Here is a 12838-nt window from a genome sequence, read left to right as displayed (position 1 = left end):
GGCTTATACCAGTGTTTTAGTATAGTCATCAAGTAGAGGTATAGTGCCAAAGGACAAGGTGAGCATTGACACAAGGCAATGCAGAGTCTCTGATCCAACACCAATAAGGTTCAGGAGATCTTGGCCAGAAGGATGGTTTTCACCTCTTTCTTGAAGAGTGCAGTGGAGGAGATACGCCTTGTTTCAGGAGGGAGCGCATTCCAGATCCTGGGTGCCATTCCTGAGAAGGAGCGCTTGTAGGTTTTCTCTTTCCGGAATCTACGGGGTTTCAGGAGTAGATTTTTTGAGCTTCTATTGGATCTCGAACCTCCTGATATAGACAACATTTGAGCGAGGTAGTTGGGTGCATTGTGGTGCACGGCCGCGTGTGTCATAACTGCAATTTTTAGTTGTATTCTGGCTTCAAAGGGCAACCATTTTAGGGACTTTAAGTCTGGGGAAATATGCGAGTGTTTTCTTGAGCCAGTGATGAGTCTTGCGGCAGCGTTCAGGGAGGCTCTTAAGGGTGCTGTTGTGGATAGCGGGAGTCCGCTGAGGGCCACAATTCCGTAGTCTATTCGAGGGATGACTAACGCTTGTACAGCAGTTTGGAAGTCTTCAGCAGGGAGGAAGGGTTTGATTTTCCTCAGTGTGTTGATTTGGAAATTCGCTGTTTTTGTGGCTTTGCTGACGTGCTGCTGCATGTTGAGCTTGGCATCCAGTGTGATGCCCAGGGATTTCGCTGAGTCCACGATGGTGGGTTGGACATTGAGTGCTGTTAGGTTGTTGAGCCATGTTTGGGTGGTGGAAATTTTCGCCGGGGGTGAGATGAGAAGGAACTCAGTTTTCAGAGCATTTAGTTTGAGGTGATTATCAGCTAGCCAAGATTGAGTGTTAATAAGCGTGGAATTCAGATGTTTGATATCTTCCGGGGATTGAAGCTTTAGGTACAGTTGTGTGTCGTCGGCGTACATATGGAATTGGACATTAGAAGCTTGGAGCAAGGTGGCGAGCGGTTCCATGACGAGGTTGAACAGTGTGGGGGAGAGGGAGGATCCTTGTGGAACACCAAGATCTGCAGGCACAGGTGCAGATAGCACATTGTCGATCTTGAACTTCTGAGTCCGGTTGTGCAGGAAGGACGAAAACCATTTGAGAACCGTTCCCGATAGACCCATTCTAGTGCTTAGCAGCTCCAGCAAGTTCTCATGTTTGACCATGTCAAATGCTGACGAGAGGTCAAGAAGGATGAGGAGGCAGGACTCATTGCGATCAAGAATTTGGAGGGCGTCATCAATTATGTGTGTCATAGCTGTTTCCGTGCTATGTTTCGCTCGGAAGCCTGATTGATGAGAGTTGAGGAGGTCAAATTGGTCAATGTGTCTTGTTAGTTGGAGTTGGACACATTTCTCCAGCAGTTTGGCCAGGGTGGGGATATTGGTGATGGGCCGGTAATTGTTTAGGTCAGACGGATCGGCTGTAGGTTTCTTGAGTATAGGTGTGACTTGCCCCACCTTGAGGGCGTCTGGAATGAGGCCTTGTTGCAAGGAGCAGTTGATTATTTTGGTCCAGAGAGGGAGGAGCAAGGGGATGAAGTCTTTTACAGCATTAGCAGGTAGAGGGTCTGTGAGGTGATTAGAGGGCTTCAGGGTGCAGAGCAGTTTGTGTATTGTTGCTTCCGAGTAGGTATCGAAGTACAGCCAAGATGCCATGTTTTTAGGTTGAGTGTTAGCCATTCTGGTGTGGTTGGGGAATCGGCCTACATCCAAGATGAGGTCATTTCTTATGTTGTCAGTCTTTAGCTTAAAGAAAGCAGAGAAGTCTTCACAGTGTGGGGTGTCACTTGTTGTGCTATTTGATTGTAAGGGTTGTGCCTTTGTTTGGGTCTTGATTAGTTCGAACAGTTTTCTTGGCCTGTTTTTTGCTTGGTCCAACTGGCGGCTGAAGAAGTCCAACTTTGTGCGCTTTATTTTCCTGAAGTAGGCATTTCTCTTGTTTTTAAGCCTTTTAAGGTGCAGTGCTGAAGGGTCTGATCTCCAGGTGCGCTCTGCCATTCGCATCGAACGCCTGTCGTCATTGAGTCTGTCGTCATACCAGGGGTTAGAAATTTTGGTGGAGACTCTCTTCAGTTGCAGTGGGGCGACTTCATTGACTAATGTATTCATAGATTCAAGGTAGTGGTCAGTCAGTGATTGAACATCCGAGGCACCTGAAGGGGGAAGGAGGAGATTGCCGATGTGGGGAGGCAGGGTAGAGGGGTTGAGATTCTTCATGTCCCTTTTCCATGTTTTGGCTTTGATTGGTTGAGCCGGGTTAGGTTTAACTTTTTCATTGATAAAGAAGGTGATAATGTGGTGATCTGACCAGTCGCAGGGTAGAATCGTCTCCAGTTGTGTAGAATTCTCTTTGGCAATGATGAGATCAAGTATCGCGCCTTTGTCGTGTGTTGGTCTATCGCATATTTGGGTGAGGTCAAGCGCATTAAGGAAAGTTTTGAGACTATTCACCACTGTGTCTTTCTGATCGTTCCAGTGGAGATTGAAGTCACCCAGGTAGACTTGGGTGGTCTGCCGACCGGCATTGGAAGTGATCATGTCCATGAGTTGTTGGGTGAATATGAGATTGTCACCAGGCGGGTGATAGATGAGATGTAAAGCACAAACTTGTTTGCCCTCGCTGGTGACGTCGAGGCAGAGGAGTTCACAGGAGGAGAGAGAGGGGGAGGGGATTTTAGTAACGGAGAGGTTGCTTCTAAAAATGCATGCAATTCCCCCGCCCGTCTTGTCCGAAGACCTGTCTAGCCTAATGATGTGATAGTTGGGGGGGACTAGTATGTCCATAATCGGGGTAGAGGCTTCAGTGAGCCAAGTTTCTGTTAGAATGGCTAGGTCCAGATCCCTAGCTGAGACGAGATCAGCGATGTCGGAGGAGTGTCTCTGGGCCGATCTGCAGTTGAGTAGGATGCATTTGAGTTTGGGGGAGAGAAGGGTGGTCGAGCTTTCTAGAGTGAGGGGAACTTTTCTGAGGTTGTTAGGGACGGAGCCTCGGTTGTTGAGTGTTGGGAGCCTCAGAGGGTTTGTGAGAGTTGTGGGTATGGGGATGTGCGGGCTGGATATGCGTTTTACCGGACCTGGGCCGTAAGAGCTTAGGAGGGAGCATAGGTCGCGGTCCGACAAAGGGTTGGGGACACGGCGGGGGCGGTGGGAGTTGTTGCGCACGGGGATAGTCGGCCAGCGTGGATGTCGTTTGAGGCGAGGGTATGTAGGGCGGGTGCGTCCTTTGTAGGGTAGAGGGAAGATGGGAGGTGGTCTGGGCTGTGATGAGAGAAGGTCTTTGATTGCGTGGACATCTTTTTTGATTTGTAGAATATCCTCTTTCACTTGTTGTAGGGTGGGTAAAGTCAGGTCAGGGGGTGCATTGGGGATGGCGTAGGTGGTGAGAGCCATTGGTGAATGGTTGTGTAGTGAGCTGGAAAGCGGGCAGGGGATCGATGGGGGGGTATACTAGCGATGTTGGGATGTTCTGCAGTGCAAATGGGTGAGATGGCATTCAAAGAGTGGGCGTGTTTGTAGGCGGGGGTGTGGGTGAAGTAGGCGGTGAAGGCGGTGGGTGGGAGGCATAGGTAGTGCCGTCAATGGGAGACGGTGCCGGCGAGTGGAAGAGTGAGTGAAGGCTGAAGACAGTGGGGGAGACCGGAGGGTAGTGAGGGCTGAGAATAGGAGGTGGGAGAGAGGGGGATGCTAAGGTAGGGGAGGTGGTATGTTCTGTGTGTGTTGTTGGGAGGGTGTGAGTGTCGTGGGTGGGAGTGGGGAGGGAGCAGGGGGGGGAAAGGTGTCCGCCGTGGGGGGTATGGGAGGGGGGGGTGGGTAGACTCCGAGTGGTGATGTTGTCATAAGGTGGCGTGATGTGGGTGAGAGTTGTTCTGTCAGGTGTGGGAGTGTCGTGGGTGAGAGTGGGGAGGGAGCTGGGGGGGGGAGAGGCGTCTGTCGTGGGGGGGAGGGGCGGGGGGGGGTGGATAAACTCCGAGCGGTGGTGTGTTCAGGTGACGTGTTGCGGGTGGGGGTTGTTATGTCAGGCAGGAGAGGGATAGGGGGGATGTGAGTGGGGGTAAAAGGGGTCATGTTAGAGGGGCAGTTAGTATAAGAGGTGGCAACATTTGTGTCTGTCCTTGGGGCGTGTGGGGCGTTGACGGCAAGTGGGCCATTTACTGGAGTGCTGGGGGTGTCTGTCCTTGGGGAGTGTGGGGTGTTAACAGCAGGAGGGACATTTACTGGGGTGCTGGGGGTAGAGGTGTTGTAAGTGGGGGCTGCGACGTCAGGGCTGATAGTGCTGGTGGAGATCTGGGTGGGGGTCCGCATATTGGAGAGGTGCTCTTTGAACTTGGGGAACAGGTTGTCTAGTAGTTCCAGGTTCTTGTCCGTGGATTGAATTAGGACAATCCCGTTGTTGTAGATAGTAATGGAAGTCCTGCCAGGGAAGAGGTGGGAAGGTGTGATAGAGAGAGTTAGGCCATGAGTTGTTTTCCTGGTGGAGGAGACGGTGAGTAGGGTTAGGAACGCTTTTCTCCATTGGGCTCTGCGTGAGGTGTAGAAGATGATATCGGTATTCAGGGCTCCATTGCCCGGTGAGAAATAGGTGTCGGCAAAGGGTGTTTCAGGGTGCGACCTCATGAAGTTATGTTTAAAACGTTTAGTGGCTTTTTTGGTGAGGGTGGAAGGGTAGTTAATTCTAAAAGTGTGCTTGCCGCTGCGCTCCATTTTAGAGGCTGTAATGTTGGGTGTAGGAGCTAGGGCGTCCTCAGTGACACTAGTGAGCATCCAAAAGAGATATGAGGTAGCGTCCAAAAGACATATGAGGTAGTATGTATCTAAATCTAAATCACAGTATCTAAATACAATAATCACAATCAGACTCAGCAGTCGATGTAAACATAGTCAGGGTCAAAATCTAGATACAACAATCACAATCAGACTCAAAATACAACGAAAACAGGATGTAGGAAGTGGTAATTGGTGCAGTCCAAGGAGAGGCGTGGAATGGGTTCACCTCACTGCAAAGGATGGAGACAGAAATATGTGAAGGGAGATTGACGTAGAATAGGCATAAGAATACCAGTAGTAATAATACAGGTATGAGGTAGCATAGTAATAATAATAATAAAAGTATGAGGTAGCAGTTGGTGCAGTACTGAGATAGAGGAAGAGGGGTGCAGCTTATAGCAGTGTATAGTCTAGAGGTGTAATATTAGTGATACACTAGAACAAGATACAGGTATACAGAGTGAAGAGATATGTAGTTTTTAGTAGTATGAGGCAGTTAACGGTGCAATAATATATTGAGAGTGCGAGGGGTGTAATATACATAAAGGGGTATAATATTAATGATATACCAGGTCAAAGTATATATACATAATACATGTGCAAAAGAGAAGCAGCAGGGGTCAGAGATGCCCCCCGTGAGCAGCCAGAAATATATGAGGTATCCGTCAGTGCATTAAGTACATGTAGAGGTATAATACTACAATAAATGGTAGACAATCAGTACTTGAGATTAGGAGAGAGGAGAGATGGGGTCAGACCACTCCAAAAAGGCCGCCAGAGTAGAGGAGATAGCTACGGCAGTCCTCTGTTAGTTTCTGTTGCTTTAGGCACAGGGAGGGCAGAGTCAAATTCTAGATTCTGTTTGAGCAAGACCAGATCCTCTCTTGCTGGGAGGGAGTCATATCTGTAGTTTGGTCTGTGCTGGGGAGTCTGGGTGTGATTTAGCAAAGGCGATGTGGGGGATATAACAAAATACCTCTTTGTAGTTTCAGAAGTTTCTGGGCTGGTCAAGATGTCTGCCACCAGAGAGTAGATAAGACAGGATTTTTTCAGTCCTTTGTCTGTTGTTGTCTTTTTTGGAGATATCAGTTTCCTTTTCTGTTGAGGGCAGGTCGAGTTAGTCCAGCTTCTATGTTGGTGATTCCTTGTTTCTGCTTGGAAGGGAGGGGAGAGAGTCTTATCTCCATTTGTGTGATCCTTGATCTCGATGGAATGCAGCTATGCAGACATCTGGGGTGGTGGTGAATTTATTGCTCCTGCTATGGCCCCCGCCATTTTAGGCAGTGGAGACAGTGTCGATAATGTCGGGCTGGTGAAAAATAAAAGTCTATCTTATGGCGGCAGTAGCTCTTTAAACGCTATGTACAGACCTTGTGTGGATTCAGGCGGTCATTCTTAAACACTCCTGGCAAAGGCTGGGGGAACTGCTGTTCTCTCTTGAGACTCCCCGTCTGTAGGTTCGCCCTCACGCTCCCATGCGTGTTCAGCCCGCTGTCCGCTATGCCACACCATTTGCCTCCCCAGACGGAGTTTCCCAATATCTCGAGGGGTGTGATGATAGGAGGCCGGGTGGGGGGTAGGCCGGCTGAAGCCGGGCTCCCTTGACTGCAGGGTGTATCTCGCTAATGCGCGGACACCCTCCCCGGTGCGCACAGCAGGTCACCGCGCTCCGCGATCAGGACAGAGATTACCGCTCCCGGTGTGTGAAGCTCCCGGTGTGTGAAGTCCCGGTGTGTGAAGTCCCGCAGCGGTCCACCAGGCGAAGCGCCCAACCGGACGTGGGAGCCCTTGCTCGGTCGCGCTCAGTCCGCCCTGTCTTCCAGCTTCTCCTGACCCCTGGCCGCCCCAAGTAGAGGCACCGCCATGCCGCGCAGGCAACCAGCCCCAGAGCGCACCGCCAGTCGGACGGGACAGGGCACACAGCAGCAGTCACTAGCAGTCCCGGCAGCTCGCAGGCAGGCAGACACCCTCGCAGTGAATTGCTCACCGTTCTCCGGCGCCAGCAGTGGTCTACTCCAGCGACGTCCCCAAGCCAACCACCGACCTCTCCAGGCACCAGTCACCCACCGCTGTCTTCCGGCAGCAGTCATCCGCAAAAACGAGCTCTGCAAGCTGGCCAGTGGAGAGCTCAGGGTCCGAGGCGGACAACGGGAACTGCTCGGTCCTCTCCTGCGGGTCTCAGTCTCCTGTGGGTCGGGGGTCCTCCGTACGTTTCCTTGAGCAGGTAAGCGAATCCGGTTACTCTTTGAAACCAGTTACTTGTTAATCCAGTTACTCTTTGTGCAGGGATGCTCCGGTCGGTGTAGCTCGCGGCTGACGGGGATAAAAGCCAGAAATCTGGATCCCCAGCACAGGAGCTCTTACCGAGAGCTCTTACCCGGCGGCCATCTTGGGCACAGTTTCCTGCCTTGGCAGGAAAGCGTTATACGTGTCTTCTGGAGTGTTGGTTGTGAAGGGACGAGCAAGGAGTGTGATGTTACGGTGTCTGCACAGGGCCCGGTATCGGGGAAGAACCGAATGCGATGACCTCAGTAACATCCTGAAGGTCCGGAGATGATGCCTGGGAGGGGTTTGGGGGTTGTAGCAAGTAATTGCGATAGACATACCATATGTCCTTAGATCGTGAGGATGGGGATTGAAGCGGCATATATATATCTGTTTGCAGATTGCAGTGTGACACGTTGCGTAACCATGCTGCTTTAGTAGGATGTATGACGATACAACAAGGGCCATTTCAACACGGTCTGTTAGATCGCGGTTTTCACAACGCAAGTCGTTACTTCAACGTGCGCTGGAAAGGCGGTGGATTTAGGAATAGTGTGAATTACTGTTCCAACTCCAGTCTACATACAGTAGGGAAGGTGTTGGAAACAGAAATTTATACTATTCTTTAGTCTACAGCGCCCTCCAGTGTAAGTCGGTGTAACAACTTGCGTAGTGAAAACCACGATGTAATAGTACCACGTTGAAATGGATGCGTGGTAAACAATGTCTCCCCTTTAGTAGGGCAATGTTTGGCTCCCCAGTGTATCACTAGTTCCCTTTTTGCTAGCATCAATGCTATGGCTACAAATCTATGATAGCACAGTTTAATATATCTGACCAGTCCTAATAGGCCTAGACTCGGAGAGGGGATGAGAGGTGCAGCGATTATATTTGCTATCGTTTGAAATACCTCAACCCAGTACATCACGATTTGGGGGCACGTCCAGGTCATATGAGCAAAATCGGTGTCTAGCGCCTTATACCTTGGGCAACTTGATGATTTAGTAGGATCACATTTGGCTAATTGGGGTGGGGTGATGTAGATTCTGTGAACGAATTTAAAGTGAAGGAGTTTATGCCTATGATTGGGGGAGACCTTCTGTGCTTGATCAAGACAGAAAATCCATTCTTTGTCAGTCAATGAGTGACCCAGGTCTTCCGCCCAGCGTTGTCTCACCCCCCTGTCGCGGACCTGTTTATGTGCCAAACATGCCTGGTAGAGTTTAGTTACCAAGTGAGTGCCTTCCTTATCAGAAATAAGCCGAGTAAGTGGAGTGAAATCCGTAGGCGGGGATGGGAAGGAGGTGATCGAAGAACAAAGTGCACCCAGTATCCTGTTCCCGATCTGATTGTGAGATAACGAAGTATGCCAATTGGTACATCTTAGCAAAGAAGCCTTTTTAAAAAAAAATGTCAACGTGTTTTATTTATTTTTATACAAGAACACATTAGCAATTCTGTTACAGGGTTAGCCAATCGCAGTTTATACAACAGTGTCCTGAGACGTAATAAAACACGTTTTAACCAGATCTTTCAATGCAGCCACATTGTCCCTTCAAGGAGTGTGAGCTCACCTCATCTGCCTATGCACGCCATTTTATGAGGCACTGGATAGGTTTTCTGGCGCATGGATTTGAAACTAGCAGCTGGACTGCAGTTACCATTCTTTCGACATGTTTCTTTTGTTTAAAAAAGTGCTGGTGCAACTGGCCAGACGTGGATCGCGCATATACAATATATGTTTGAGCATCATAAAAATTAATTCAATTTAATGTATTTATTTATGATTTTCATAAAGCACAAGCCTACCCCAGAGGGTAATGAGGGGTTGCACAAACGATTATAATCGATTCATCAAAAGTGGAACCAAACAAAGTAAAAGAAGCATACCATTACGATGGAGAAATAATCAAACTTCAGGATAAATACAACTTTTAAAAAAAATCACTCAGAATGGTATGTGGGACTAAAAAGTGAGTTTTCATCTCCGAAAGAGTGAGACCGAGGCGAATATTTCAGAGAAACAATGGCAGTCTCTTGATACTACAGCCAAATAAGCTGCATAGATAACCATACTCTGGGAACTGGGAATTACTGTTCCTTTCATACCGGGCTGCTAGTCCTCCTTGACCCCCAAAAATCTGCAACTTTTCTCCCAGGTTTACTGACTGTCTGAAGGCAAGTACTTTAAAGGGAAAGCTGTGATCCATGAAAAATAAGCCAGCTTGGAGAAAGCCAGTGCAAACAAAAAAGAGCAGGTGTAATATGATCTTATTTACTTATACCATCGGTAGGTCTACCCTCTGAAAGTAAAATGCACTAAACTGGTGCAAGTGAGGAAGCACTTACACCTGTCGAAATGGCATTCAAACAAACCAAGCCAAAATTAACTAAGACTTGGATGACTGAACAGAATTCAGGGAAAGAAAGAAATTATTGTATTTTTTCAGACGAAGGCGGCTCAGAAAAAGACAGTTTTGACAGACGCAGACAGAGGAAAATTAATTATTTATTTAATTTTCCCTCATGGTCGTATGTCGAAATCCCCCCCCCCCCCCCCTCCCCCCAGGGGCCACTGCTCTTACCTGCATGGGCCGAGTCTGGAAATCTCAGGGTGCTATGCACTCTAACATAATGCTGTTAAACAATACAATGTAAAAAGCACTTAAAGCCCCCATAAATTCTTTCTGTTTGAGATGATACGCTGCAAGGGTGCTCGCTTGTGGTGGTTGAAGAGGAAGTAGATCCCTAGGTGGCTCATCTAACACAAGTGGAAGCGCATTAAATGGATCTTTTGAAGAGCTGAGAGCAACAACGGGTAGTATAGACTACCAAATTGTATTTGAAAACCGCCTAGAGCGGCTCACTTTAAGAACTTCTGGGCCAGGAACTCGGCTCCATAGATGCGAGTGAAAAGTGTGGGTATGATGGGTGCAGCCAGAATACTTATGCATTCCTGAAGATTAGAAACCCTGAAACCCAAATTCTTTCTTTCTTGAAGGAAGATGTACTCCAGAGTGTTCCTGTTGAAAGCTTCCTTCGTTTTCCTGTGGCCAGGTCTTCAGTGCATGACCACTTTGGTTTGTACATTGCGATGCCACTATGTGAAGGGCAGGACCCATGTTATCGCACAGCCTCAAGCTGCCCACAATTTCAGGACCCCAAAATTTGACTCTATCTTGATCTAGATTCTGGGGGTCCTACACCTGGTCACAACATATTGTTATTTGTGGCCACTGAGATTGTTTCTTGTCCACAGTAGAAGCGTCTGACTTATGAATCTGTTGCATTGTAGGATCCTGAGCGATAGTCCTACACATTAGAATTCCCCGCTACCTGCATGGACCGCTGAACACTTCATTTTTATATATTTGTCCATAGATTTGTAAACGCATGGTGCAAATGTCCAATTGGTAAGCAGCCCCATTTGGAAGCCTATCAAAGGCAAGATTTGTCTGAAATGAAAGCTGTGAAAAGGAAACTTGCAAAAAAAAGAAAGCTGTAATAAACGATTGCATCTTTTTTAGGCTCCAAGAGTTTTTCCTTTCCATGATGCATTGCACCGGCGTTGCCTTTTAGAGTTAGTTTTTTTTTCTGGCTTTTGAGGGAACCCGTAGAGAAGGATCCCAGAGCACCCAAAAGGCCTCATACCTTTGTTTTGTTTAGTACTTTTTATTCAGAATTTGACATTTCTCTTCTTCACTTAAGATGAGAAATTCTTTAATATCCTGTCGTAAAGTGAAGTGATTTTTTTCCTCACTCCTGGAAGACCATGAAGATCCAAAAGACTTGATCACCCCTCCCAAATGCAGCGTGCACAATAACCTTCTTTTAAAATGCTGCAAAAATGTAATGGATGGAAATTCTTGATTTAATCAGATTCTTTAAAAATATGTTGTGCCAATTCCATGTGGTGGTACCTATAAAAGATAGAATGAAAACTGTTCCTACAATTAATTACCAGTGATTGATTATAGAATTTCTCTTTCACTGCGTTTGTGCAGTTTGATGTTAATATTTTTTTTAATGAAACTCAGACCCTGTTTTAGTTATGATAATTAAAAAAACTGCCAAAGTTCTAATTACATGATTTCACTTAAAACAGCTTCTAGGTGTGTATTTTTGTTGTTTGTGTAGCTCTTAATCCCGGAGGTATCCAAGATGGTCCTTCCTATAAAGTAATTGGTCTTTTAACAAATGTATCTGTTGACCTATTCGTAGTTTGCCATTTTCTCCATATCACCTCAGATTTGGGACCTTATTTCATAGTATTTCTTGTTCCTGTTGAGTTTTAATATTCTTCTTTGTCTTTTTTCTGCTGTCACAGAGAAAGGGACGAACTCATGTCAGCCTTGGTAGTGGTTCGAAAGAACCTGAAGGACATGCAGCACAGGGAAAGCAAAGCATACGAACAAGTGAAGCAAGCTGTGGTGATGACGGAGGAGGCAAACTTGGAGAAAACCATGGTATGCATCAATATTGAAAACACATCAATGCCATAGCATAGCTCCCGAGTGGCTTGTATCGCGTGTAACTCCTGTGTGCTTTTCTGGCTTTTGTGCCACTAGTACTTTGCAGTCAGGGATTTGTAGTTTGGCTTTTCACGTCAATGCATAGAATGAAAATGTGAGACTAATGACAAGAGCTGATGACTTTGGAAATGGGGAACCAGGTTTTAATCCCTCCTGTTGCTCAACATTCTTTGATTGTGGGCAAATCACTTAATCTCCCCCTGCTTTAAAAAATGTGTAACGTGTGATTCTCATGTATAATATTCTAATGCCCTTTGGATACATTTGCACTATAGAAAATTGCAAAACTAAAAATAAATGAAAAATGAGTATTAACGTATCTGTCCCAACATGCAGAGTGCTGCCTGAAGGTGCCACACATGACAGCTGTCTTAGTGGGAATGCTTGAATTGCTCACTGAAGTTATACCCGTGTCTTGTTAGTAAATACATCACTTTGGAGGGAACTTTTGCAAGCAGGAGGAAATGAAAATATATTTCTGATGGATACCTTTAACTGCACATTCCTTACCTTAGAATACTCCCCGGTTGCCATACTCGAACTAGAAACTCATTCACCATTTCCCATGTGTGCCTCTAGGTGGCACCATGCGGCTCCACACCACCCAGAAGTGACATAGTGGAGCAGCATATATGCGCTACCCCTATGCACTGACATCAGTTCCTTTCTTTCCGTGTGATCTGGCGCAGATCCAGAGCTCTGTTCCCATATTTGTCTGCCTGCAGCTATTTTTCCCATTTTGAAAACCAGTGTGCTAGGAAACGATCTCCCTTCCTAAAACAACAGGCTTCAAGCCATATCGTGATTGCCGAAAACAGAAGTTGGTCATGGAGCTGCACAAGGTGTGTCTCTGGTATCTTGGTTCAGAGTACAAAGTCATGCAACAAGATCACCGTCGTGCACACAAAGGAGATCGGAGACCAGAATGTGAATCTGTGCATTGCAGAACATAGAAAATCGTTAGTATCCTCTCCTGTCAAGGCGCAGAGCCAGATGGCTCTGTGCCTCAGAAGTTGGCTGGAGCTTCAGGGCATTTTCCTGATCACAAACCACTTGGAGGAATTCTTGAAAGCCAGGGCGGCCGAGCTCAGCCTGCGGCATCTGGTCGATCACAAATGGTATTTACATCCAGAGGTGGCACGGGGTTTCTTCCGGCAAGGGAAAACCATGGCTAGATCTTTTTTCCACCACAAGAACGAGCAGTGTGAAATGTTTTGTGCATTGGAGGTCCTACAGCCACAT

The 12838-nt window shown here is 47.2% G+C and overlaps 1 protein-coding gene across 1 annotated transcript in view; it reads left to right on the top strand.

The window, feature by feature from the left end:
- SDCCAG8 (SHH signaling and ciliogenesis regulator SDCCAG8) overlaps positions 1-12838 on the top strand; it is a 1463224-nt gene that overhangs the window by 323832 nt on the left and 1126554 nt on the right. Inside the window, exon 9 of the mRNA XM_078648583.1 lies at positions 11392-11530. Coding sequence (XP_078504709.1) covers positions 11392-11530 — 139 coding nt within the window. The remainder of the gene's footprint in view (positions 1-11391; positions 11531-12838) is intronic.

This window comes from Lissotriton helveticus, chromosome 6, assembly GCF_964261635.1.
Source record: "Lissotriton helveticus chromosome 6, aLisHel1.1, whole genome shotgun sequence".
Taxonomy (NCBI): Eukaryota; Metazoa; Chordata; class Amphibia; order Caudata; family Salamandridae; genus Lissotriton; species Lissotriton helveticus.
Note: the sequence above shows the minus strand (reverse complement) of the source record. Positions and strands in the feature narration are given on the sequence as shown.